General features: G+C 40.5%; 1 protein-coding gene across 1 annotated transcript in view; it reads right to left on the bottom strand.

Annotated features, from left to right (window-relative positions):
* map3k5 (mitogen-activated protein kinase kinase kinase 5) overlaps positions 1-24,983 on the bottom strand; it is a 105,695-nt gene that overhangs the window by 66,416 nt on the left and 14,296 nt on the right. Inside the window, exons 2-3 of the mRNA XM_017697729.2 lie at positions 8,736-8,875; positions 7,254-7,277 (exon numbers count right to left, since the gene is read on the bottom strand). Of these exons, the coding sequence (XP_017553218.2) occupies positions 7,254-7,277; positions 8,736-8,875 (164 nt within the window). The remainder of the gene's footprint in view (positions 1-7,253; positions 7,278-8,735; positions 8,876-24,983) is intronic.

Raw genomic sequence — 24,983 nt, forward strand, 5'->3', positions numbered from 1 at the left:
CAATTAAACTGAATTGATTTTTAGAATATTAGAATAGATCATAATAAAAATATCAACCAGTTATCAATGTAGTATGCACTCATTTTTTATTTAAAAATTTCACAGGGTATTTTCAAATTAAAATAAATAAATAAGCTTGGTGAGACACACAGAGAGAGAGAGAGAGAGAGAGAGAGAGAGAGAGAGAGAGAGAGAGAGAGAGAGAGAGAGACACATCAATATGCATTGCAAAAATGTGCAATATGCACATTTGCAATATGCAAAATGCATTGCTGCATCAATAAAATGCAGCCAATACAAAGTCATGCATGTAAATCCTCCTACATTAATTGATGTGGTCTTTGCAATTGTTCCTGTCTGACTTTAGCTAGCCTCAAGTTAGTTTTCTTCCCAATGTGCAAGCTTGTTTTTCTTGTGCACACATCTTGCTCAACAGCCTGTGACTGGTCATTTTGCATATTAATCAAGTGGCCCTTTCCCTTCGTGGCTGGCAGTTCTCAAAATATACCCTGTCTGGCTTTATTACCTCACAAAAAAAGTGCTTTTGGGTTTTGTGTTTAGCAGAAAACTCATTCAGTTCTCTCCAACTGCCTGTTCACTACAGTTTTTGCCACCAATATTTTTCAAGCAATGTCCTCAATTAGCTGATCACTGCCCACAGCACCAACTAGAGGATTTTTGAGTGGATTACCTGACTAGTCCATTGAACCTCTATCACACGGCAAAGCAGCTCTTTTACTGCTCTGTTGCGGCTCCACAGTAGAATTAGATTTTTAGGTAAAAGCAAAAAAATTCTCCTTTGAAGTAAAATAAAGCTCTGCTGATGGTTCAACACAGTTTTAACAGTACATGGTCTTAAATGCTGGAGTTAATGAAGAACTGCTAATTCACCCTTTAACCCTGAATGTGGCGCATAGACTGCTGGTCACCATAGCAACAACGACAAGCTCACCTAGCGAATAGCCAACAAAAAGGCAAAAACAAAGATTGAAGACAAACATTGATCACTTGGAGAATGGATATATTTGCATTTATAATCACTCCAACTGGTTAATCTGCAACGAGAAACTCCACCAAGAAGCCAGCGAATGAGAAGCTGACTTCAGCCTCGTAAAAAGTTGAACGCTGACAGACATTTTGCAAGAAGCTTTTCTACTTTTGAGGAAAAGTTTCCTGCCAGAGATGCCCGAAAAGTGACTATAGCTGAGCTAAAGCTTTAAAGCAGAGCAAAGTTCATATTTTTTTAGTCTATATTAGGACATCAGCACATACTGAGACATATTTATAGCCAAAGTGGTAAAAATGGACATAAAATATTATGGCTTCCAAGGTGGTTTGATTTTTGCTGAAAGGACAAAACGGCTCTTCTTAACATTTGGCTTGCCGTCCACTGGCATAGACCTTAAACCTGCGTATCATCACTGTCTGAACAAAACCTTGTATCTCCAAAATGTAACTTAACAGGAGAAGTAAACATTCTTAACGTAGACCTTTTCTAGCAAAAATAAATAAATAAATCACATGGTCTTCATGGTTCTATAAAGAACTGTCTTTACTAAACAACCCTTGAAGAACCATCTATTTTTAAGAGTGTACTTGCACATCCTAATGTCTTCCTTGGAAACCTGCCTTGTGATTATTTAACAAACCAACAAAGCAAACACGCACATTTGTATTAAAGCCCAGCTTTAGACAGAGAGCAAACTGTAGTGCATATGACACTGAAGCTTTATTGAATTGTACCCATTTTGATTTAACTCAATTGAACAAGGGGGAATAATAAGTTAGGCATTACAAGGAACAGCATGCAATGCTGAACTAGGGAACATCGTGTAATGCTGAGAGAACGTGACTAAGCAAGTCTATGAAGACGAACAAGATACAACAGGGCTGACAGCATGAAGGAGCCTATGTGCTTCAGTCTACAGAGATATGGAGGGAAAGGGGAGGGAAGAAATAGAGACACAGGCAATAACTCAAACGTCACATTCAGGAAACAGTGCTGACAGCCAGAGAGCATCTCAGCACCAGAGGCCTGCAGAAAAATACATGTTCTCTGATCTGCTACATACTGTGAGAAAAAAAGACACTCTTAAAAAAGATGATGTTTCAAAGGTTCTTTAGTAAAAAAAAAAAAAAAGCTTCTATATGGATCCATGAACACTCAAAGAACTCTTTGTATGACTAAAGGTTTAACTGCATCATGAAAGGGTTCTTCAGATTGATGGAGAATGTGCTGTAGACGATTCTATATAGAACCTTTTCAAAAATGGGTCTATATAGCACCCAAAAGGGTTCTTCTACTATTATGGTGTCAAGCTTATAATGACCAATGAACCCCTTTAGGTGCTATATAGAACCCTTTTCAAAAGGTCCTATTTAGAACCATTTATAGCGCATTCATGCACATTCTCCATCAATCTGAAGAACTCTCATGATGCAAAGAACCCTTTAGTCATGCTATGGGTTATTTGAGTGTTCATGTTTCTAAATAGAACCATTCTGAAAATGGTTCTACATAGCACCCAAAAGGGTTTTTCCATTGTTATGGTGTCAAGCTTGAAACAACAGAAGAACCCTTTTGGGTGCTATATAGAACCCTTTTCAAAAAGGTCATATTGAGAACCATCTATAGCACATTCATGCACATTTTCCATCAATCTGAAGAACCATTTCATAATGCAAAGAACCCTGTAATCATGTCATGTTCTTTGATTGTTCATGGCTCTACATAGTACCTTTTTTTTTTAACTAAAGAACCCTTGAAGCACCATCTTTTTAAGAGTGTACTGCGCAAGTACACTTTTCATTTAAGGTACAAACAATGCAAATGTACCTTCAAAAGGTACAAAAGTGGTTTTAAGGTCCAACTGTGCACCTTAAATAAGTTTTTCCAAGACAAAAAGTACACGTTTTTATCTTTTCATAACCAAATGTTTTGAAACAGAACAATAAGGAGAGTTGAGACAGGGTGTGTTGAGTAAAATGGAATATAATAAACTTATTTCCCCAACTAAAGAGGTACCTTGAGGGTACCACCCCAATGACAAGAGGGGTACTGCTCCAATAACAGCCCAGTATCCGGTTTTCAGAGAGTGTATATATACTCCCGTCTCATAAGACCTATACTTGGCTGTATCACCTGATGCCACTCTACAAGCTCATTTATATTTTAGAATGTCAGGGACACACACACACACACAGAGAGAGAGAGAGAGAGAGAGAGAGAGAGAGAGAGAGAGAGAGAGAGAGAGAGTGTGTGAGTGTGTGAGTGAGTGAGTGAGTGAGTGAGTGAGTGAGTGAGTGAGTGAGTGAGTGAGTGAGAGAGAGAGAGAGAGAGAGAGAGAGAGAGAGAGAGAGAGAGTGAGAGAGTGAGTGAGTGAGTGAGTGAGTGAGTGAGTGAGTGAGTGAGTGAGTGAGTGAGAATGTGCATGTGTCTGTAAGATGACAGATTTAGAAAGCAGGCAATCTGAAAACACATTTGTCATTATAAATCTAGAATCAGTGCTTTAACCCCCAGAGGTTGCAAAGGTTAACTTAATGCAGAACTGTGTAAACATCAACTTTCATTTATTTCATTTCCAGTCAAAACAGCAAAGAAATTGCTCATTTTCCAGGAGATACTTCTGAGGAAGTGGTAGATAATCCAAGGAGAAAGTCAGAAACTTTGTAAATATGGGACAACATCCCTGCAGATTTCTTTTTGTTTTATTTTTTTTTCCTGATACTGCAAAATAACTTTTACACTCTTAAAAATGATGGTTATTCAAGGGTTCTTTTGTTAAAGAAAATGGTTCTACATAGAACCATGAACGCTCAAAGAACCCTCTGCAAGATTAAATGTTTCTTTGCATGATAAAATGGTTCTTTAGACTGACGGAGAATGTGCGGCATATGGTTCTATGTATACATATATGCTTTTGTTACAAACGTGGCATTGTAACAACAGCAGAACCTATTTGGTGCTATATAGAACCCTTTTCAAAAAGGTTCTGTGTAGCACCAACTATAGCACTCTGCAATCTGAAGACTGATTTAAACTGATGGAAGGTTTTTGTTTTGTTTTGATTAGTCACATTTGTATTATTTGAGAGGAACAGTGGCTGTGTGTTCCAACCAATGAGGGCATATATGCTACATATTATAAACCCAGTCAATGGTAGTCTGCCAGAAGGGCTGAAGAGATCACTTTAAAATCCATTTAAAAGCGGTATTTGAAAGAAAGGGCTACAATTGTGGATTCTATCATAGACACATACAGCATGCTGTAACTGAGCTTTAGCCTGGAACTGCAGACTGTTTGAACAGTGTTAAACAATGAGTGGTGCTCATAATTTATTGTGCCAACATTACAAACACGTTAATGTTGACAACTGTAGGAATCATTTACATCCGTATGTAATGTAAATCAAATGTGTTGCAAAACATATCTGTTTGACAGTAATTACTGAATACAGAAGACACTGAATAAAAAGTCTTAAGATAAACTACAACAATGCAATTTCTTAAGAAACTGCAGTGACTGCACAAGGTTGCTATGTATCCAAACTGGATGCTAAGACGTTATTAGGTGGTTTCTAGGCGTTGGAAGGTGGTTGCGTTTTTCATTCATCAAGGCAAGAACAGTGTAAACATACATGGAATGGTACACCAGTGGTTGGTTGCTAAGGTGTTACTAGGTTGTTGCCTTGGAATTCCCAGTGGTTGCTTAGGTATTGCTACGTATCCCAACTGGATGCTAAGACGTTGTTAGGTGGCTGTGTTTTCCATTTATCAAGGTAAAACCGTGTAAACATACATGCAAAGGTACAACAGTGGTTGGTCACTAAGGTGTTGCTCAGTGGTTGCTATATAATTCCTGGCGGTTGCTAAGGTATTACTAGGTATCCCATGTGAATGCTAAGGTGTTGTTAGGTGTTTGCTATGTTACTCCCAGTGGTTGCTAAGGAGTTGCTAGGTGGTTGCTCTGGTATTCCAAGTGGTCGCTAGGGTGTTGCAGGGTGGCTGCAATGGCATCCCACATGGTTGTTATGCTGTTGCTTGGTGGTTGCTCTGGATTACCAGGTATTTGCTAAGATGTTGCTAGGTGGTTGCCATCATACCCCTGGGGATGCGTGGGGTTGCTAGGTTGCTGCTATGATATTACAGGTGGTTGCTACAAGATCTCATATGATTAATTGGGTGTTTCTAATGAACTTATATCATTGTGATTTAAACTGGGTGCACAAACTTCTGCCCCCATTCATTCTCATGAGAAAAAAAATGTCATTTAATGATGTATGTATTCCCAATCAGATCGAACATTCCAGAGTTGTAATAGTGTTAATATCTCAAAAACGGTGGAATGAACTGACGGACAAAAAAAAAAACTGGATAACGATAGTTCTGCACATTGCATGCACACTTAATAACTGAGTAATAGGTCAGCAGTTTAAGGTTCATCAGTTGTTGATGGCATGTTCTAAGCCCAACCTATCCACAGCCTAACTGTAGCTTTGCCTATCACAGTCTATCTACGCCAAACACTGCGACTCCAAGGGAAACTTACACAGCTAAACCTGACGACTACAGTGAAGCCACTGAACAGGAAAATAACAAAGAAAGGGAAGAAACACATTTTCTTTGACAGGATAAGGCTTAGTCACGATAGAGACGTCATTCACAGGATAGCAGCAGAAAAATAAGGCCTGGAGGAGGAGGAACAAAAAATGAAAAGGCACAGAAGAGGAAGGTGCAAAGAGGCTGAGAGAGAGAGGGTAAGGACTGGCAGGACTGGAGAGACAGAGAGATGGAAAGAGCCAGAAAGAGGGGGGTTGAGATGGATGCAGGGATGGGGGGATGGGGGGGGGGGGGTGAATCACGCTCTTGCTGTTAGAGAGAGAGAGGACAGTGTGTTTCCTGCTACCTGCAGCTCAAAGCCATCTGATCCCCTAAAGCCACTTATAGCCTCACTAAGCCCTACTAAACAACTCACTAACCTGGCTCCAGCCAGCTGCCTTGAGAGCGCGAGAGAGAGGGGTGTAAAGACTGCAGTACTGCTTTATCCTGTGGGACTGGTGTCATTTTAGTTACTGCAGTAATAAACACATGTAGAACAGTGACTACAGTGATATTTAATAAATTAATATTTCAAAATACATGTCCAATTTCTATTTCATGTCTCAACGTCTTAATAACCACATTCTTACGTTCTCACTGATTGGTGGTGTGGAAGCTCACCGGCAGGTGGCACTGATTAAAAAAAAAAAAAGGGGGAAAAATCAGAGCCAGTAAAACTAAGAATGACAGCAGCCCAACGACACTTACCACAGAATCAGTGATGCATGACTCGACTCCCACTCTTAGTTGACTAACTCTTTAACTCTTAACTCCTGCCGCTAGAGTTGATAGAGCCCAACTCCACTTAAATTTAACCAGGACAGCAGCAAAGCCAGTGATAAAGGGATACACGTACGATTAAACAATCTTAAAACACAAAGTTTACTCAATGTTTGTGGAGCTACAGATTACATGCTAAAAGAATTTTAATGTATACCATGTAAAATCAAGCACAGCAAAAACTGATCACAGCTATTGTTTCAGGTCGTTTTTACCATCAGCCTATTTTGCATAATGAATAGCAAGAGTTACTGTAGTCACAACTCTTTGAAAAGGAACCATTTTCAAGCTTTCTCAATTCTTTGTTTCTCAAAGGTTTTTGCTCTGGAGCTGATGGATGCTATCTTCCTGTGTTCTTCTTTTCACAAGGCTAAAGTTGGTTTTTATTCGCCAGCTTCTAATTCGACTTTTGCGTTCCACCTTAAATAATACAGCAGTTACCTTAATGGTGAGAGAAAGCCCTAATGTGACTGCAGCACCATTTAAGGCGGAACAGAACATCTGAATGAGGCCCAATACCATTTCTTATTCTACCCCTACCCTTGTTTTTGAGTGCCACCTTGTACCCTGGAACAGTTACAAGGGATAGAAGGTCAATGACCCCTATGGCACCCCCCACTGCTTCTATGCACTAATGTACTTAAGGAAAACCTGCTTTTCATACTGTGTACTGTAGAAGATGCTCATAAGCTAAATATGCCCAAAGTATCAGCACACAGCTATTTTATGATAATGAAACTTTTGCTATTATTATTTCTTATTAAACTGAAAAGTAAATATGAAAAATTTTAAAATAAGGCAGTGTGTACCCAATCTTTTGACTTTGTTTATGTGTGTGTGTGTGTGTGTGTGTGTGTGTGTGTGTTTATACTCACAGTGTTCTTCTGGCACACGATCTCCTGCAAAAGGAACACAGCAGATTTGTATGAATTTTAGAAGCAGCTTAAAGCAAATAAGCAAATAAAACCAAGCAACAGCTTAGAATCCTTTGTTAATGTACGCAATTCTTGCAGCCCCCATGACCCACAAGCAAGGGCTGGGTTGAACAGAACATGCTCAATTTCAAAGAAAATGCAACTCAAATTAAAAAAATCCCTATTCACGAAATGCACAAATATTCTGGTCTGTGTGAGCCACGAGAGGGGAGGCAGAGATGCTGGTGGGATTTCTCCCTTCTCTATACTTTCCTCATTGCGCACCGCAGCCAAAGGTGCTAGAGCTAAAATGATTCATTCTGGGGTGTTAATGCATCAGTACAACACCATTAAAACACTCCAGCCTTATATAGAGCATTAGAACAAAACCCACAGCCATGCAACGGTGGAAGCCGCAGGTTTGAACGCTGACATGCACTAAGCAAAAGCTTTTTTAGTGACTTCAGATTACCAGAGAGATACATATATAGATAGACAGATACTTTGTTGATCCAGAAGGAAATTTAGCAATGCACACAAGCAGGCCAATACACTGCGATTTTACCTAGAAGCATTTACCAAATTTTATTGTATATTCATTAACATTTTATTTTGATGGTAAATGGAATACAGTATAAAACATTTAGGATTCAGTAATAACTCTAGCCTTAAGAGTGCAGCCTCAGAAGTAAAGCCTCTAATTCATTACATGATCTTTGCTTTTCAGGGTGGGGCACTTTCTAAAATGATTTTCTTGTGATGTTGTAAGCACAGTAAAATCCCCTGAATTTACAGTTATCTGCCGTGATCACATCATGTGTTTTATTACTGTATGATATAATTATTTACCTAACAAGGCAACTTTAAAATTCTGTATATATATATATATATATATATATATATATATATATATATATATATATATATATATATATATATATATATATATATATATTTTTTCCAGGTGGTTGCTAAGGTGTTGCTAGGCTTTTGCTATGGTATTCCAGATGGCTTGTAATGTGCTGACAGGTCATTGTTATGGTATCCCAGGTGGCCGCTAAGGTATATATATATATATATATATATATATATATATATATATATATATATATATATATATATATATATATGTGTGTGTGTGTGTGTGTGTGTGTGTGTGTGTATGTATGTGTGTGTACATATATATATATATATATATATATATATATATATATATATATATATATATATATATATATATATATATATATACACACACACACACACACACACACACACACACACACACACACACACACACACACAATTTTTTTTTCTTGTATCACTTTTTTCTTGTTTTTTTTTTTTTCTTGTATCACTGTTTAACTTTATCACCTGTCTGTAAAGCACTTTGAGCTCCCACCGGCAGATAATAAAGGGGTGTGTGAGTGTGGGTTGAGCCACCTGTAGAGACTGCAGTGAGTCTGAGTTGGAGTCACAGTACAGGATGATGTTGTTGGCCATGCTGAAACTCTCCCTCACTCCCAAGTGATAGAACAGGGACGGCTGCCTGAAAGCATCAGTCATCTCCACCACAGCAATATCTGTAAGGAAAGAATGGAAACAAGTTAAAAGGGAATTCCAGTGACTTTTCTAAATTTATGCATAAAATGCATTAAATCGTTAAGAGTAAAACAAAGTAATTCAGCGTGATTTAATGTGAAATGCTTCACTGTAGAGAGATGTACTAATGTCAGAAGGGCTCACAGTGGTGGTGATGCAAACCAGACATGCCTGAAAAAATCCCTCACAAAGAACTACTCAGTGTTTTTTCTTAATAAAAAAGTGAATAACCCGTGCGAGTATGTAACCTTTCAAGTAGAGTGAATTTCTAAGTTCATTTTTAAGTAAAATGGATTATTTTTCTATTAACCTACTATTAGAAGTGATCGACAAAAACACAGGGTGATTTTATGTTAAATCCTTAAACCTAAGGGTCCATATTTCAATTCCTCATTCTTATAACTAAAGAACTAAAGAACTAGAGTTATCTATTGCTTTTATAGCCGTTATGAAATAACTATCAGTAGTTAGTGTATAATAAGTTAATTATTTCTCAGTTCTCAAAAGAAGACTAATAAAACACTAAATAAAATAAAACAAACTAAAAAACTAAATAAAAACTCATAAAGACTAATAAAAACAGGCCTCATAAAAAGCCATTCAACTGAAGAAATCAGAAATTTCTGAAAAACAATCCAATTCAAACATGTGAACCATTTCTACAGTTTTGTCTTTGTCTTACTTACTTTTGGCAATAATTATATTGATGTTTCATATTTAACTTCTGTGGAAATGTGCACACCTTCAGCTAATGTAAATCCAATGCATTGCTTTATTCAGTAGGACGATGGTATCATGATAACATCAAACTCAGAGAAGCACCCTTCATTAATTAGTGTCCAGCCTTTGCCTGATCACAGCTTCCATTCTCATCTAAAGACTTGCTTTCATATGTTTACACTTTCCAAAAAGAAACCTGCAGAGATATTTTTCCAAATCACCAAAGTTCGGTCTTAGAAGTTGGTTGAATTTTCTTCTGCTTCCAACACATTCTGTGATATAGAAGATCATCTGGGTGTCTTTTCCCAACATCGACACCTCCTACCACATATGCAATGGCGTCGGCATTGTTGACGACCCCTACCACCCCTCTCACAGACTTTTCACTCAGTTGCCATCTGGCAGAAGGTACCAGATTAACTGTTCCACCACCACCAGATTCCCCAACAACTTCTTTCCTGAGGTGGTCAGATCATTGAATGCACTGCTGACACCCAACATATACCTGCATCTAATCTAGACCATCTCCAACAGCCACCATAGACCGATCACACATCCCTTTACCATCACTGCACACCTACACTATGAGACCTCAACCTTTCTGTACAGTTTACAGTGACAAGACCACTTGACTTTACTCAGTAACAGGTTCTTGACAACTACACATTCTGAGGTAATGGGCTTTGATCTATTGCTTTGGTTCTTCTTTCTGGGAGACTTGCTTTTTGTGTAGGGACAGTTTTCCACACCTCCAAAGTTCAGTCTCAGAAGTTGGTTGCATTTTCGGCCTTTCATGATCCAAGTAATCACATTCAGTGACTCTGAGGACTGGACTCTGAGGTGGTCGGTTCATTGTTCTGAGAACACCTGCAGGCTCTTTAACTAAATCTTCCTTAATATATTTCCTTTTCTCAGTGAGAGCTTCTTGACTGCTGCACATCCTTTCAGACACATAGCAAGGAGTTAACTTCTCACAGTGGAACGATGGCGAGAAACACTTGTGCATGTTTTAAGATCTGATGCAGCTTGATTTGCTCCTCTCTCTCAAAGATGACAGCCTTAAGTGCTGTTTATCTAATACAGAAAGGTTTGGTGGTCTACCAGATCTTCCAGGTGGTTGGCACACTAACTTTGCTCTGCATATTTAACTACTGTATATTTAACTAGTAAGAAAACAAAGGCATGATAAAGCACACAGTCATTATACAGGTCTGATGGTGGTATTTGTTTGTCTGTGTGTGTGTGTGTGTGTGTGTGTGTGTGTGTGTGTTATTGTGTTGAGGGGTTGATTTCCATAGGGCCTGTCCCCACAGCAAGTTATCAGGCACCACATGTAAATATCGGCAGGAAGTCATTTCCTCTGCTGTGGGGTGTGTGGGGTGTGTGTGTGTGTGTGTGTGTGTGTGTGTGTGTGTGTTAATCTGCTCGTTAAGAGGAAACAACTCAGACAGTAAAAGTGAACATCATTAACTGTCTGTCACACACATGCACATGTGCACACACATACACTCGTAAAGGGTCCTTATCCCAGACCAGCAAATTTTGCTCACATTTTTTAAATGAAAGAGTCAGATTTAGTTTGTAAACACTTAATAAAAACACTGCAAAGAAAATTAATTTTAGATAAACTATACCCAGAGAAGTTGGCAGCGTTTCCATTTTGCATAGTAGAGTCTTAACTTCTTAACTGTGTTTTCCCAGGTAGTTGCAACGGTGTTGTTAGGCTGTATTTGTAGTCACAGCAATGAACTGAGTTTTCCAGAGGCTTTGAGCTTTTATTCATTACAGAAGCATTCAGTTTTTTATGCAGTGCCATCCGAGGGATCGAAGGTTACAGGTATTCAATATTGGTTTTCAGTCTTACTCTTCACATTAAAGATTCCTCTAGATTCTCTGAATCTTTTAAAAATGTATTAGATCATGAGATCCTTACATTTCTTGTAACTGTGTGTTAAGAAGCGCTGTTCATGCAGTTTTTCGCAAAGTGGTAAACCTCGACCCATTCTTGCTTGTAAACAACTTCATCATGACAGCATTATCTGTTACCCATTCACCTGTTTATTTGTGGAAAGTTTTTGGTAATTTCATAAACTTTTTAGGAATCTGTTGCAGGCATCAAATTTGGAATTATATATACAAAAATCAATTAAGCAGACAAGATAAAACAATAAATATCTCTTTGTACTGATTTCAATTAAATACCTGTAAAAGCCAGTTTGCAAATCAATGCTGTTTAAATTTGCATTTTATCTGTTATCCCCACTTTTCTGGAATTAGATCTGTAATAAAAGCAACTTCCATCAAGCACATTGTAGTGCACTGTGAAGGACTTTACACACAGAGCACAATTAATTCATGGAATTCATTTGGATGGCAATAATTGAATTTAAGGAACTGATGATATCTTACACTACAAACACAATCAGTGTTAAGATGGCAAAAATGTGGCATTCCGTTCAACCTCTGCTGACATGAACCCTCTAACCAATCACGGTTGTCTCTGGTGTTGGCAAGTCTATATGTTAGCTTTTACTGTGAGGAACAAATAATGTCTTTTTTTGCACATTCAGCCTGTTTGGTTTGTTTGTTTGGTAACAGTTTTTTTAAATGTCATGTTTATGAACACCTCTCCATGGATCACCACCTTATCGTGGTGGAGGGGTTTGCGTGCTTGAATGATCCTAGGAGCTATGTTGTCTGGAGCAAAAGCTCCTGGTAAGGTCTCCCATGGCAAACTGGTCCTAGGTGACAGGTCAGACAAAGCGTGATCCATAATAACCCCTATGAAAAGACACCAATGGGAGGGGCAGCAGTAGGGGTTCGGTGCTTTGTGGATCAGGCAGTGTCCGAAGGCGTGGGCCTTGGCGTTCTGATCCTTGGTTGCTGAAACTGGCTTTTGGAACTTGGAACGTTACCTCACTGGCAGAAGAACCTGTCAGATTGATCTTCAACTCACACCTCCATCAGAACTTTGACCAGATATCGGGGGAGGTGAGGGACATTGACTCAGAATGGGCCATGTTCTGCTCCTCCATCGTTGAAGCGGCTGACTGTAGCTGTGGCCGTAAGGTAGTTGGTGCCTGTCGGGGCGGTAATCCTCGAACCCGGTGGTGGACACCCCAGGTGAGAGATGCCGTCAAGCTAAAGAAGGAGTCCTACCGGGCATGGTTGGCCTATGGGACACCAGAGGCAGCTGGCAGGTATCGACAGGTCAAGCGATCTGCGGCTTCAGTCGTCGCCAAGGCAAAAACCCATGTGTGGGAGGAATTTGGTGAGGCCTTGGAAAGTGAGTTTAAGTCGGCTACGAAAAGATTCTGGCAAACCGTCAGGCGACTCAGAAGGGGAAAGCAGTGTGCCACTAGCACTGTATATAGTGGAGATGGTGTGCTGCTGACTTCGACTGAAGACGTCATTGGGCGGTGGAAGGAATACTTTGAGGCCTGGATTTGGAGTCACACACAAAATTAAAGTGGAAAAACACACGACAGGCTGATCCAACTTTGATGTGATGTCCTTAAAACAAGTCAAAATGAGTATTCATTACACTCAGTATTGTGTGTGGCCTCCACATGCCTGTATGACCTCCCTACAATGCCTGGACATGCTCCAGATGAGGTGGCGGATGGTCTCCTGAGGGATCTCCTCCCAGACCTGGTCTAAAGCATCCGCCAACTCCTGAACAGTCTGTGGTGCAACGGGGCGTTGGTGGATGGAGCGAGACATGATGTGCTCAATCGGATTCAGGTCTGGGGAACGGGAGGGCCAGTCCATAGCTTCAATGCCTTCATCTTGCAGGAACTGCTGACACTCCAGCCACATGAGGTCTAGCATTGTCCTGCATTAGGAGGAACCCAGGGCCAATCTCACCAGCATATGGTCTCACAAGGGGTCTGAGGATCTCATCTCGGTACCTAATGGCAGTCAGGCTACCTCTGGCGAGCACATGGAGGGCTGTGCAGCCCTCCAAAGAAATGCCACCCCACACCATTACTGACCCACTGCCAAACCGGTCATGCTGAAGGATGTTGCAGGCAGCAGATCGCTCTCCACGGCATCTCCAGACTCTGTCACGTCTGTCACATGTGCTCAGTGTGAACCTGCTTTCATCTGAAGAGCACAGGGCGCCAGTAGTGAATTTGCCAATCCTGGTGTTCTCTGGCAAATGCCAAGCGTCCTGCATGGTGTTGGCCTGTGAGCACAACCCCCATCTGTGGACGTCGGGCCCTCATACCATCCTCATGGAGTCGGTTTCTAACCATTTGTGCAGACACATGCACAGTTGTGGCCTGCTGGAGGTCATTTTGCAGGGCTCTGGCAGTGCTCCTCCTGTTCCTCCTTGCACAAAGTAGGGCTTTTTTATCTATAAATTGCGATTGCGATTTAAAATGTGATTTTTTAAAATGTCTTCTCATTTAGACGCGTGCCGCTTCGAATTATATCCATAAGGAGTTACACTTTCAAAGAGTTCGGTCAGTGATCCCTGTCGGCTGGTACTTGGCGTATTTGAAGATGCAGCACTGGTCGTTGGCATTTTAGCCTTGCAAATATCATACAAGGCTTTGTGGTGTTTTTTTAAATGCTGAAAAAGGTTTGTAGTGTTACCTCGCGTCGTAGCAACAGTAGCAAGGCACGTTTTGCACAGTACATGACGTTGAGCAGCATCTTTTTTAAAGCCAAAGTAATTCCACACAACTGATGTGCTGCCCCTCTTTGGTATTAGACTTTCAGTTGTGTCAGCTTCTGTCGAGCCTGAAGCCATTGTGCAACAAGTTAAAGTGTGCTGTGTTGACTTCACTTCTCCACCTCCCTGCCTCCTGCTCGGGTTTGCTCCTTTCGTCCTCGGCTCGGCTCGGCTCGGCCCCAAGTCACGTGACCAGTTTAAATCGCAGCCTGTGCGGTTAGAGAATCTCGTTTTAAAATATCGCGAGATTATCGCAAATGCAATTAATCGTTCAGCCCTAGCACAAAGGTCGAGGTAACGGTCCTGCTGCTGGGTTGTTGCCCTCCTACGGCCTCCTCCACTTCTCCTGGTGTACTGGCCTGTCTCCTGGTAGCGCCTCCAGCTTCTGGACACTACGCTGACAGAACTTCTTGCCACAGCTCGCATTGATGACTGGACGAGCTGCACTACCTGAGCCACTTGTGTGGGTTGTAGAGTCCGTTTCATGCTACTACGAGTGTGAAAGCACCACCATCATTCAAAAGTGACCAAAACATCAGCCAGAAAGCAGAAAGGTACTGAGAAGTGGTCTGTGGTCCCCACCTGCAGAACCACTCCTTTATTGAGTGTGTCTTGCTAATTGCCAATAATTTCCACCTGTTGTCTATTCTATTTGCACAACAGCTGTGAAATTGATCAGTGTTGCTTCATAAGTGGACAGTTTGATTTCACAGAAGTTTGATTTATTTAGAGTTATATTGTGTTGTTTAAAATGTTCCCTTTATTTTTTTTAGCAGTGTATATAAAAATGAATTACACTTCATAGCAATGTTTATTATAAATTATGAACTGTTAATATAATGGATTATAAGTAGCGTTAATAACATGTTATAATGTCAGTGCCAAAGAAGTCAGTCCCAGCTTGGAGAGTGTAAAGACATATACAAAGTTTATTTACGAGTGGGAGAAGCTGTCACTGTAAATTATTCCCTCACTGGTTCTAACATCAAGCACTAGAAACCTTTACTCTGTAACACTACAGAACAGTGATGCTAATTTCTGTTAGCATTCTATTGGATTTGCAGCGTTAAGTTAGTGCCAAGCTAACGGTGGTGTACACTGCCTTTCCCACACTGATGGCAGCACTAGTTTAAACTCTGACATTTGAAGCCTGTAATGAGCTTTATTCTGTATGTTTTAGTGTTTTAGTAAATCCTTCAGTAAATACTTCAACTCGAAGCCTCACTCTTAACACTGGAGGAGGCTTTAGTATAGTACGCTTCACTTTACTCAGAGCAGACAAATACGACTTATGAGGTCTTATAATTTGTTATGAACAGTACTTATAACACATTACACTAACAATTCATAACGCATAATAAGCATGGCTATAACGTTTCTTCTTCTTCTTCTTCTTCTTCTTCTTCTTCTTCTTCTTCTTCTTCTTCTTCTTCTTCTTCTTCTTCTTCTTCTTCTTCTTCTTCTTCTTCTTCTTCTTCTTCTTCTTCTTCTTCTTCTTCTTCTTGCTGCTCCCTTTAGGGGTCGCCACAGCGGATCATCTGCCTCCATCTTGCCCTATCCACTGCCTATCCACTTTTACACCAACCATCTCCATGTCCACCTTCACTACATCCATAAACCTTCTCTGAGGTCTACCTCTTCTCCTTCTACCCGGCAGCTCCATCTCCAACATTCTTTGCCCAATATATCCACTATTCCTCAACACATGTCCAAACCATCTCAACCTGGCCTCTCTGGCTTTATCTCCAAACTGCTCCACCTTCACTGTCCCTCTGATCTGCTCATTTCTAATCTTGTCCAGCCTTGTCACTCCCAACGAAAATCTCAGCATCTTCATCTCCGCCACCTCCAGCTCAGCCTCCTGTCTTTTAAACAGAGCCACAGTCTCCAAACCATACATCATAGCAGGAGCACTACTGTCTTATAAACCTTCCCTTTCACTCTTGCTGCTTTCCTTCTGTCACACATCAGCCCTGACACCCGTCTCCACCCACACCATCCTGCCTGCACCCTCTTCTTCACCTCTTTTTTGCACTGTCCATTGCTCTGGATGGTTGACCAAGATATAAAGTCATCCACCTTTACGACCTCTACTCCTTGCATGTTTACCTTTCCACCTGCCTCCCTCTCATTCACACACATGTATTCCGTCTTATCTCTACTGACCTTCATTCCTCTCCTCTCCAGTGCAAACCTCCACCTTTCCAGATTCTCTTCCACGTGCTCTCTACGCTCACCACAGAATACAATGTCATCTGCAAACATCATGGTCCATGGAGCCTCCTGCCTGATCTCATCTGTCAACCTGTCCATCACCATTGCAAACAAAAGGGGCTCAAATCTGATCTCTGATGTAGCCCTACCTTCACCTTGAAACCATTGGGTTTATATTACTGGTACTAGTAATATTTGTCAATTCATGACAGTGTAAAACTTTTGCCAATGTTAATTGTTTATGGAATGGTTATGTTCTTGTTATGCAACAGTGCTGGCTCCAAAGTTGTTCTTCTCTAGTTTCTCAAAAACGACAGTATTCAGCCTGACTGGAGTTCCAAAGAAAGCCTCTAATAACTCTTTACCAGGTTGTTCTTGCTTTATTCAGTCAATGTATTGTACCCTGAAGTGTGTTCACATGGCAAGGTGTAATAAGAAAGGACAAGCATGTAAAATCTCCAATGCGCAACCCTTCAAAACACAGATGTTCACACTCTTCTCTCTGAATCACACCTACATCAAACACCTTTTCAGTGTCAGAAATGAGTGGCATCAGTGTTAACAGAAACAGTAGTGGGCACAACAGAAGACTCCAAAATCTGAAGACCCGGAGAACTGTAGAAGAACCGGAGCCTATGAAAACAGCCTAGTCCCACACTCCTCCATGCACCACACTTAATGCCTCCACATCAACTCTTCACCTCCATCACCATCAAAGCATATTACTGCAGACATCTGATTGTCTTAATCTTTATACACACCATAATTTGTTAATGCTTTTCAAATGTAACACTGCTTTCAAGTGGTCTCGGTATTACTGGAGGACCATGTTTCCCACCAGGAAGCCCCACGACCGTTTACCAATGCAACATAACGTTAGACAGCTAGATTCTTTGTCCTAAAGGAAACTTCAGGATTGTAGGGTCCAAAACGGCACTTATCAAATCGCATCGCATGCAGTTCAATGTAACAGTTTGAACATCCCCAGTCAAATGATTTCGAATTGAAAATGAGTTAGCACATCTACTTCTGGGAACCAAAACAGCAATTAAATATGGAATTTTTCTGCATTTTTCCTTTTGTAAGGGCACATTTTATGTTTTTCCCGAAATATGTCAAATTTTAGCAAATAAACCAACAGTCATTGTAGATTATAATGTGCCAAAGTGGGTTATCTGTAACCATGTGTTCACTTATTTTTACTTAGAAAATGAACAAAAGCATGTAATTTGACCAAGGGTGCACATACTTTTGCACCCAACTAAAGTGGAGCTATAAACTGTACAGAATAGACATGTGCTCAAGTTCGAAAAGTTACATTACAAAACTGACACCTTGTTTAAATTCATTTCTCACACCTTACATTTTGTGAAAGAATATCCAAAGAAAAGCACTGCAATGCCAAAACAGGCAATATGTGTTTTCTCTATGCATTCAAATCATGTCCTGGGATGATCTCCGCTTGTTTCCTTCCAGGCTTCAACCACACCATCTTTCTGTCTGTGTCTCTCTATATCTGCCTGCCTCTATTGCTCTCTGACCTGTATTCTAGTACAGCTGACAGCTTGTAGTGCAGTATTTGATTGTTTTTTAATCTGTTTTTCATTCACCAGATCCAGACCATCTCCAACCCCCAGGTCTGTTCTGTATCAGACAGAGTCTTCATTAAAGCTTGCACTGCTGTAGCAGCCACACTAGCACCTTATGATGCTAATTGGGCTCTCCTGAACTCAACTCATATTCAGGCATCAGGCACCACGCTCTTACTATACATTAGAGCTGCACAATCTAGCATTTGGTTATTGTTATTGTGATGTTGGCCTTTGCCATACTGATGGCACCAGAATGCAAATGAGCCTCTAAATAATACTGTGAACCAATCATAAATGGTCTTGAGTTTCTGGGGGTATTTGGATGAATCAAGGCCTCTAACAAATGGCAATCACTTATTAACCGAGGCCAGTCTTTAGCTGCTTCACATTAGCCCTTCACTAATGCATTTTAGTATATATTTCAAAATGCCACAATTGCAATATGCAGCAATAATATAACAATAAGGAACTATGTCTGCATCATATAGCCGTCTTTAACATTACAAGATCACAGTCGTATGCAAAAGTTTGACCACAAGTAAGTGAACAAATCCATCATCAAAAAAAATTGCCATTTTTGTGCTAATCTGTAACATTTTAGAATAAAATAAAGTATATAATGTGCCATATATATGCATAGGCCATATATTCCCCAAATGTGTTAAATTTAGCAAAAAAAAGAAAAAAAAACACAACTAATGGTGAATCAAAACATGGTGAACTGTGCAAGACCTGGTAGACCACCAAACCCACCCCTCAACAGCACTTTTACCTTTGAGAAAGACAATCGCTTCAGATCTGAAAATATTCACAGGATTTCTGTCCATCCTTCAACTGTGAGAAGACAACTCAACATTGAGTCTAAAAGGAGGTGTAGCTGTCAAGAAGCCCTCAATGAGAAAAGGAAATCTGATTTAACATGGAAGCTGTGGGTGTACTCTGGACTGGCCACCTGACTTTTGCAGAGCACTGTAGGTAGGTTTAAAGTTAAATTATAAGAAGTTACACATACAAACCCAAAAGGCAAAAAGAAAACAGAGCAGTGATTTGTAAATAAACATTTGTGACTCATATTTAAACAAAAACAGTAGAAAGATACATAATATTTACCTTCTCAACTTCATTCTGAAATCGATACCTGCAACATGTTTCCAAAAGGTCGGGATCAAAGACTAGGGACATTGTGAAATGTTTAAAAAACTTCGTAATCAGGTCTTACAATCATGCTTTGGTATGAAAAAAGCAGGAAAGGCCAAGTCCTTTATGAGCAAGCACAGGTCATGGCTCACCACTGTGCTAAAAATGTGTCAGCAAATAATGCAACAGATCAATGTTCCTCAATGAACAACTGCAAGGATTTTAGGTATTTCACCCTCAGCAGTGCATAATACCATCAAAAGATTCAGGGACTCTGAAGAAAACTGTGCCTAGAGACCAGGACCAAAAACCACAACTGAATGCCCATAATCCTGCCTTTGACCTCTCAGATGGTACTGCATTAAAAACTAGCATGCTCCTGTGATGGATATCACTGCATGGGCTCGGGAATATTTTGACAAACCTTTGTCAATAAACACTGTTCATTGCTCCATAAATGCAAGTTAAGACTGTACTATACACAATGGAAGCCATATGTGAACAAAGTCCAGAGCTGATGTCAACTTCTCTGGATTCAAGCTCATCTGAAATGGACTGATACACAGTGGAAACATAACTCTATTGTCAGAAGAAAACCTTGTATCTCAATTTTGCCATTTTGTAGTTTTTGACATCATTTGAAAACGCCTACTGTCCTTTATAATGTGTGTAAATTTCATGATGAATAGACCAAAAGAAACGGTCCAAAATTACTTGGAAAAACGTCTAGTTCCATTGACTTACATTAAAAGTAAAGTAGGTTTTTTTCTTCTCCTGTAAAGATACCACTTTGTTTTCTTCCGACAACAGTGATATATTACTGTCTGACAAGTCAACCTTTTCAGACTGTTTAGGGACTTGTGAACTGACGTATTCTCTGAGCCAAAGAATAAAAGGACCATCCAGATTGTTACCAGTGTAAAGTTGAAAAGCCAGAGCCTGTCATGGTATGGGGGGTGGGGGTTCCTTGCACATCTCTGAAAGCACAATTACTGCTGAAGGCATTTTTCAACAATGCCCATGCTTATTTTGACAAGGCAATGCCAGGAAATATTTTGCATGTGTTACAAAAGCAAGGCTGTGAAATCAGAGAGTGTGGGTGCTTGACTGGCCTGCCTGTCTCCTATTGAAAATGTGGTACACAATGAAATGCAAAATATGTTAATGAAGGTCCTGAATGTCTGCACAGATAAAGACTTCCATAACTGAAGAGTGGCAAAAAAAAAAAATTCAATTTCAAAAGTGGATCATTTGGGGTCTTCAGCCCCTCATCGTTTAATAAGCGCTGTTAAAAGGAAAGGTGATGCAACACAGTGGTAAATGAGCTCCTGTTCTGTGTCATAGATATCAACATTTGAAATGTGCATAATAAGAGTATACTCTTAAGTATAAGTCATACTGTGCCAACATTTTTGGGTTTGTAGTATGAAAATATGTTTCTCTGAATAGGCAAGATGGTGAGGTTAGGGTAACATTTCTGCAAACATGAAATAAAAAGCACTCTAAAATGTTTTAACAGGGTAGCAGAACGTAACTGGAAACAAACATGAGCACATTTGATTTGGCCCACAAGGCACATTTGGGGCACCCTGTTATAAAGCATTTTAGTTTTTTAGATGATGGCGCATTTTTCCATTAGCTGGCAACAACTCATCAACTTTAGCGTTGCAGCCCTGGAATACACATCTACACTCCCATTTCTTTATACACACACAGAGAGAGAGAGAGAGAGAGAGAGAGAGAGAGAGAGAGAGAGAGAGAGAGAGAGAGAGAGATATTACATGTATTACAAATAGACCAGAAAGCACTCAAGTGAGGCACAGCAGGGAGGTGTGTTAGTTTCTGTGGCCAAGTCTCTTTCATATTCTTGCTTTCTCTCACGCTGATGCTTCCTTGTGCATTCCTGTGAGGCAGCCCAACAGATCCATTAACCACAGATCAAAGCAGCAGCCTTGTATTTCTGAATATGCTCTCCAAACGTCCATTAGGTTGAGTGTGAGTGCTTGTGTTTCATGTTTTTAATGCCTCCCAAGGGGTGGGGGCTCAGGTGAATCACACTTCCTCAACAAAACCTCAAAACCTCAAAGCCTATCAAAACAGGGATGCAGAATCAGGCACCATCGTATTTACGCTCACGTCTCGGGCTTTTTAACAAAAAACAGAGTACCTAAACACAGTCGAGCTATGCATACATTCAATTACACATGTGAAAGGTGTGACTGCTCTGTGCTGCATTGTTCTCAGCTGTGAGTACCGCAGTGAGTCTGCACTTGCAAATGAACCCGTGTACCAGATAACATTCAGTGTCATTACAGATATGGACTGTGGAAGCATGCCAGCAGCAGGACTCGCCTGGCGCTGATACCTTTATCAATAATGCTAACCTGAAGTCGTAAGTATCGACGGCAACAAAAAAGTTGCAATTTTATATTAAAAGGCCATTTCTGACATCTTACTTGTGTTCTCTCCTCTGCCACAGACAAGCTTATCACCTTATTTGTGCATGCTTATTCATTTTACATAGCATTTCCCTACCTCACATTGGCCCAGGTTCATTAAACTAAAAGCTACAGCATGCAAAATTTGCATCATGATAAAAAGGACCTACTAAAAAAAGTCCCCATGCCGGTGAATTTTTAATGCTGCTCTATTTTCACCACTGTCCTAGGCAAGAGCCAATCAATATCAACGTGTAAATGAGGTCATACACATTTAAGACCTGTCAAGGGAAGCTCTGTATGGATGCCAAAATGGACACAATGAAAAAATTTAAACAAATAAAAACCTAGATTCTCAGAGACGGCTACAAATGATTAACAACTCATGTATTTACAACTTGCAGCTCATGCTCAATGATAACGGAGGCATTTGCACAAATAACCGAGTCGATTTCCATTCCACAGGCAGAATATCCTCTACAGAGTCTACAGAAAGAGGCTACTCCAAAGAGTTTCGATCATGCCCACTTTTTTGCAATTTTTTTAATAAAATACATTTATTTTATATTTCTTTAATTGGTTGAATGGAGATTTTAGGATAACTTTCTGGTGAGGAAAATTAGAGACACTCAAAGGCCACCTTTGGCACCTGGGCCACACTTTGACATGGGGCACCCCCAGCTTTACACAGGACTGCTTCGGAAAAAGATGAACCAGGAGAGAGCAGTGTGTTGTCTTATGTCACTCACTGAATAGGCAGGTGAATAGCTTGGGTTACTGATGGGCAGACAGAGGCCAGTGTGGGAAGCTGACCTCAAACCAAATTTAAGATTTAAAGCGATAGATCAGTGAAAAACTAAATGTACATATTTTCCACTGCAGCCCAAATGTGATTTAACAGCCAAGACAAGGTGTGTGAAGTTTTCCTTTTTAATTTTGTACTGTAGTCACAAGGCTACTGTAGCAAATACGTAATGGAAACTTCTACCCAATCAATCTGCATCACAGAAACCACATGCCTGAAGTAGAAGTGGACTTGCTAATGTGGTTTCTGACACTATAGGAAATGCTATTGCCTATAAATACGGACAGAGAATGGCTTCAATATGGCTGGAGCTACTTCAATTGTGCAATGCACTTTAAGGTCCAGGTGCACCAAACTCTGCTACTGCGGTCCCAAATGAGTCAAAGAACCACAATGCTGTTGCAGATGGGCTGCAGAACAGCATCCGTGTCCCTTTACTCCTAAGAAGAGCCTTCTCCATGGCCTTCCCTTGGAAAAAAACAAAGGCCGAACAATGTGCTTCATGCACATTATGTTTTGAGCGCAAAAACAGACGCTTGGCTTCACTTGGCTCGAGCGTGCTCTAGAGTGGTTTCACTCAGCTGGCTACACTCAATTCCCCCTGTTCATGCTGCATAGAAAATAAATGGAATCCTGCCTGTGGCAGGTGTCCCGATAACAAAGCATAATTCAACTTGCCAGACAAGCTTGGCGGTATTAACTCCCACTCGCACAGGTTCCTAAATTTGGATTCCTGCGTCAGGCTCCATCTGCGAAAACAATTATGGGCATTATTGACCCTCAGAAACGAGTCCTCAAAGGGCCGGTCCATAAATAAAACCGAGGAACAAAGACGAGACAGAGGGCGTACAATAGTTACCCTGAGAGCGAGGGGTCTGGCCGCATACATAGAGGAAGGGGGCGGTATTTATAGGACTGGCGGGGCAATGAGGACAGAACGGGGCAGGAAACGAAAAAGAAAGCTACACACACTCCCTCCCCAGAAGCACTTCTCCAAGCCCGTTCCTAGAACTGGAGTCACAGCCTGGGGGCAGGATGAGCGAGAATTCAACACAGCCTTTATTACCAAATTAACCAGAACTGCTTGTTCTTCCTCCCTCGTGCTCATTGCGGTTAAGCTCTTCCTTGCAATTGAAATGTCTTATTTATTCGGCTTATATGATCTCTCGGCCTCACATCTCTTTTATGCAGTAATGAATAAGCCAGTGGTAGAGTGGAAGTGGTACCAGAAGATGTGCAGATAATCACATTTCGCCAGGTATTTTTCCAGACTATCAATCCTTGCTTACTATGTGTTTCAGAAAGCCTGGTACTTGCAACTGTACAAATGTGTCTCATTGCCTTATGCTGTCCTAAAGCTTACTGTCAAAGTGGACACAAATAGGTACAGTTAACCCCTTCTATGGTGAAACTTTCACCCAACTTTACTCCTTAGCACTTTCCTCAAACTATATTTCAAATTGAAGCCTCCTGAAACACTCTTTACAACTGACTCAACTTTGTGAAAAGAAAGCTCCCTAAAAGAAAATGCAGATAACACACCACACAGTCAGGTCAGAAGAAATACTTTCAACTGAGTGACTGCATTCGACAAATCCCGGGCAAAGAAATAAACCAGGCCGTGGTTTATTTGTGATTTTTTTTCTTGTTTGCTGGTAACAAGTTAGCCTAAACAGACAGAAAGCTAAAGGTAAAATGTACCAGGGTTTGTTCTGCTTTGTTAGTCTGTGGAGTAGTGATAGTCAGGTTCATAAATATTTGGATGTGCACATAGTTATTGTTGTTTTATAATGTATATATAGTGTAGTTTAAATAAAATAGTGAGCACTAAGCGTAGACTTCCCGCTTTTATCTACAGGTATTTACATAGTTGATTTCAAGCGTGGCGTTTGTCATCGGAATCTGTTGCTGTAGTCAAGTAGGCCATTATTAGGCTGAAAAGTCAAAACAAACCCATCAGAGAGATTGCAAAAACATGTGGGACAATCTTAAAAAGAAAGAATGCACTGGTAAACTCAGAAATACCAGAAGGCTTGGAAGACCACGGAAAATAACTGTGGTTGATGACAGAAGAATTCTTTCCCTGTTGAAGAAAAAAAATCTTTCGCAACAGTTTGCTAGACCAAGAAGACCCTCTAGGAGGCAGGCATTTCATGTCAAGCTCAACAATCAAACACAAACAGAAAGATCAGATTAGACTTTGCCAAAAAACATCTAAAAAGGTTTTTACAGCTTTGGAACAACATCAACTTGACAAAGATCAATCTAAAAGAGAGTCTGTTAAGCATGGTGGAGGTAGTGTTATGGTGTGGGCATGAATGGCTGCCAAGAGAATTGGCTCCCTTGTATTTACTGTTGGGATGGGACTGTTGACAAAACAGCAGGATGATTTTTGATGTGTAAAGGGCTCTCTCTGCTCAACTCACTGGACGTTGCTTCACAGGGCAGACGGACAGTGACCTGAAGCATACTGTAAAATAACCTCAAGACATTTTTAAGGCA

This window comes from Pygocentrus nattereri, chromosome 4 (genome assembly GCF_015220715.1).
Source record: "Pygocentrus nattereri isolate fPygNat1 chromosome 4, fPygNat1.pri, whole genome shotgun sequence".
Taxonomy (NCBI): Eukaryota; Metazoa; Chordata; class Actinopteri; order Characiformes; family Serrasalmidae; genus Pygocentrus; species Pygocentrus nattereri.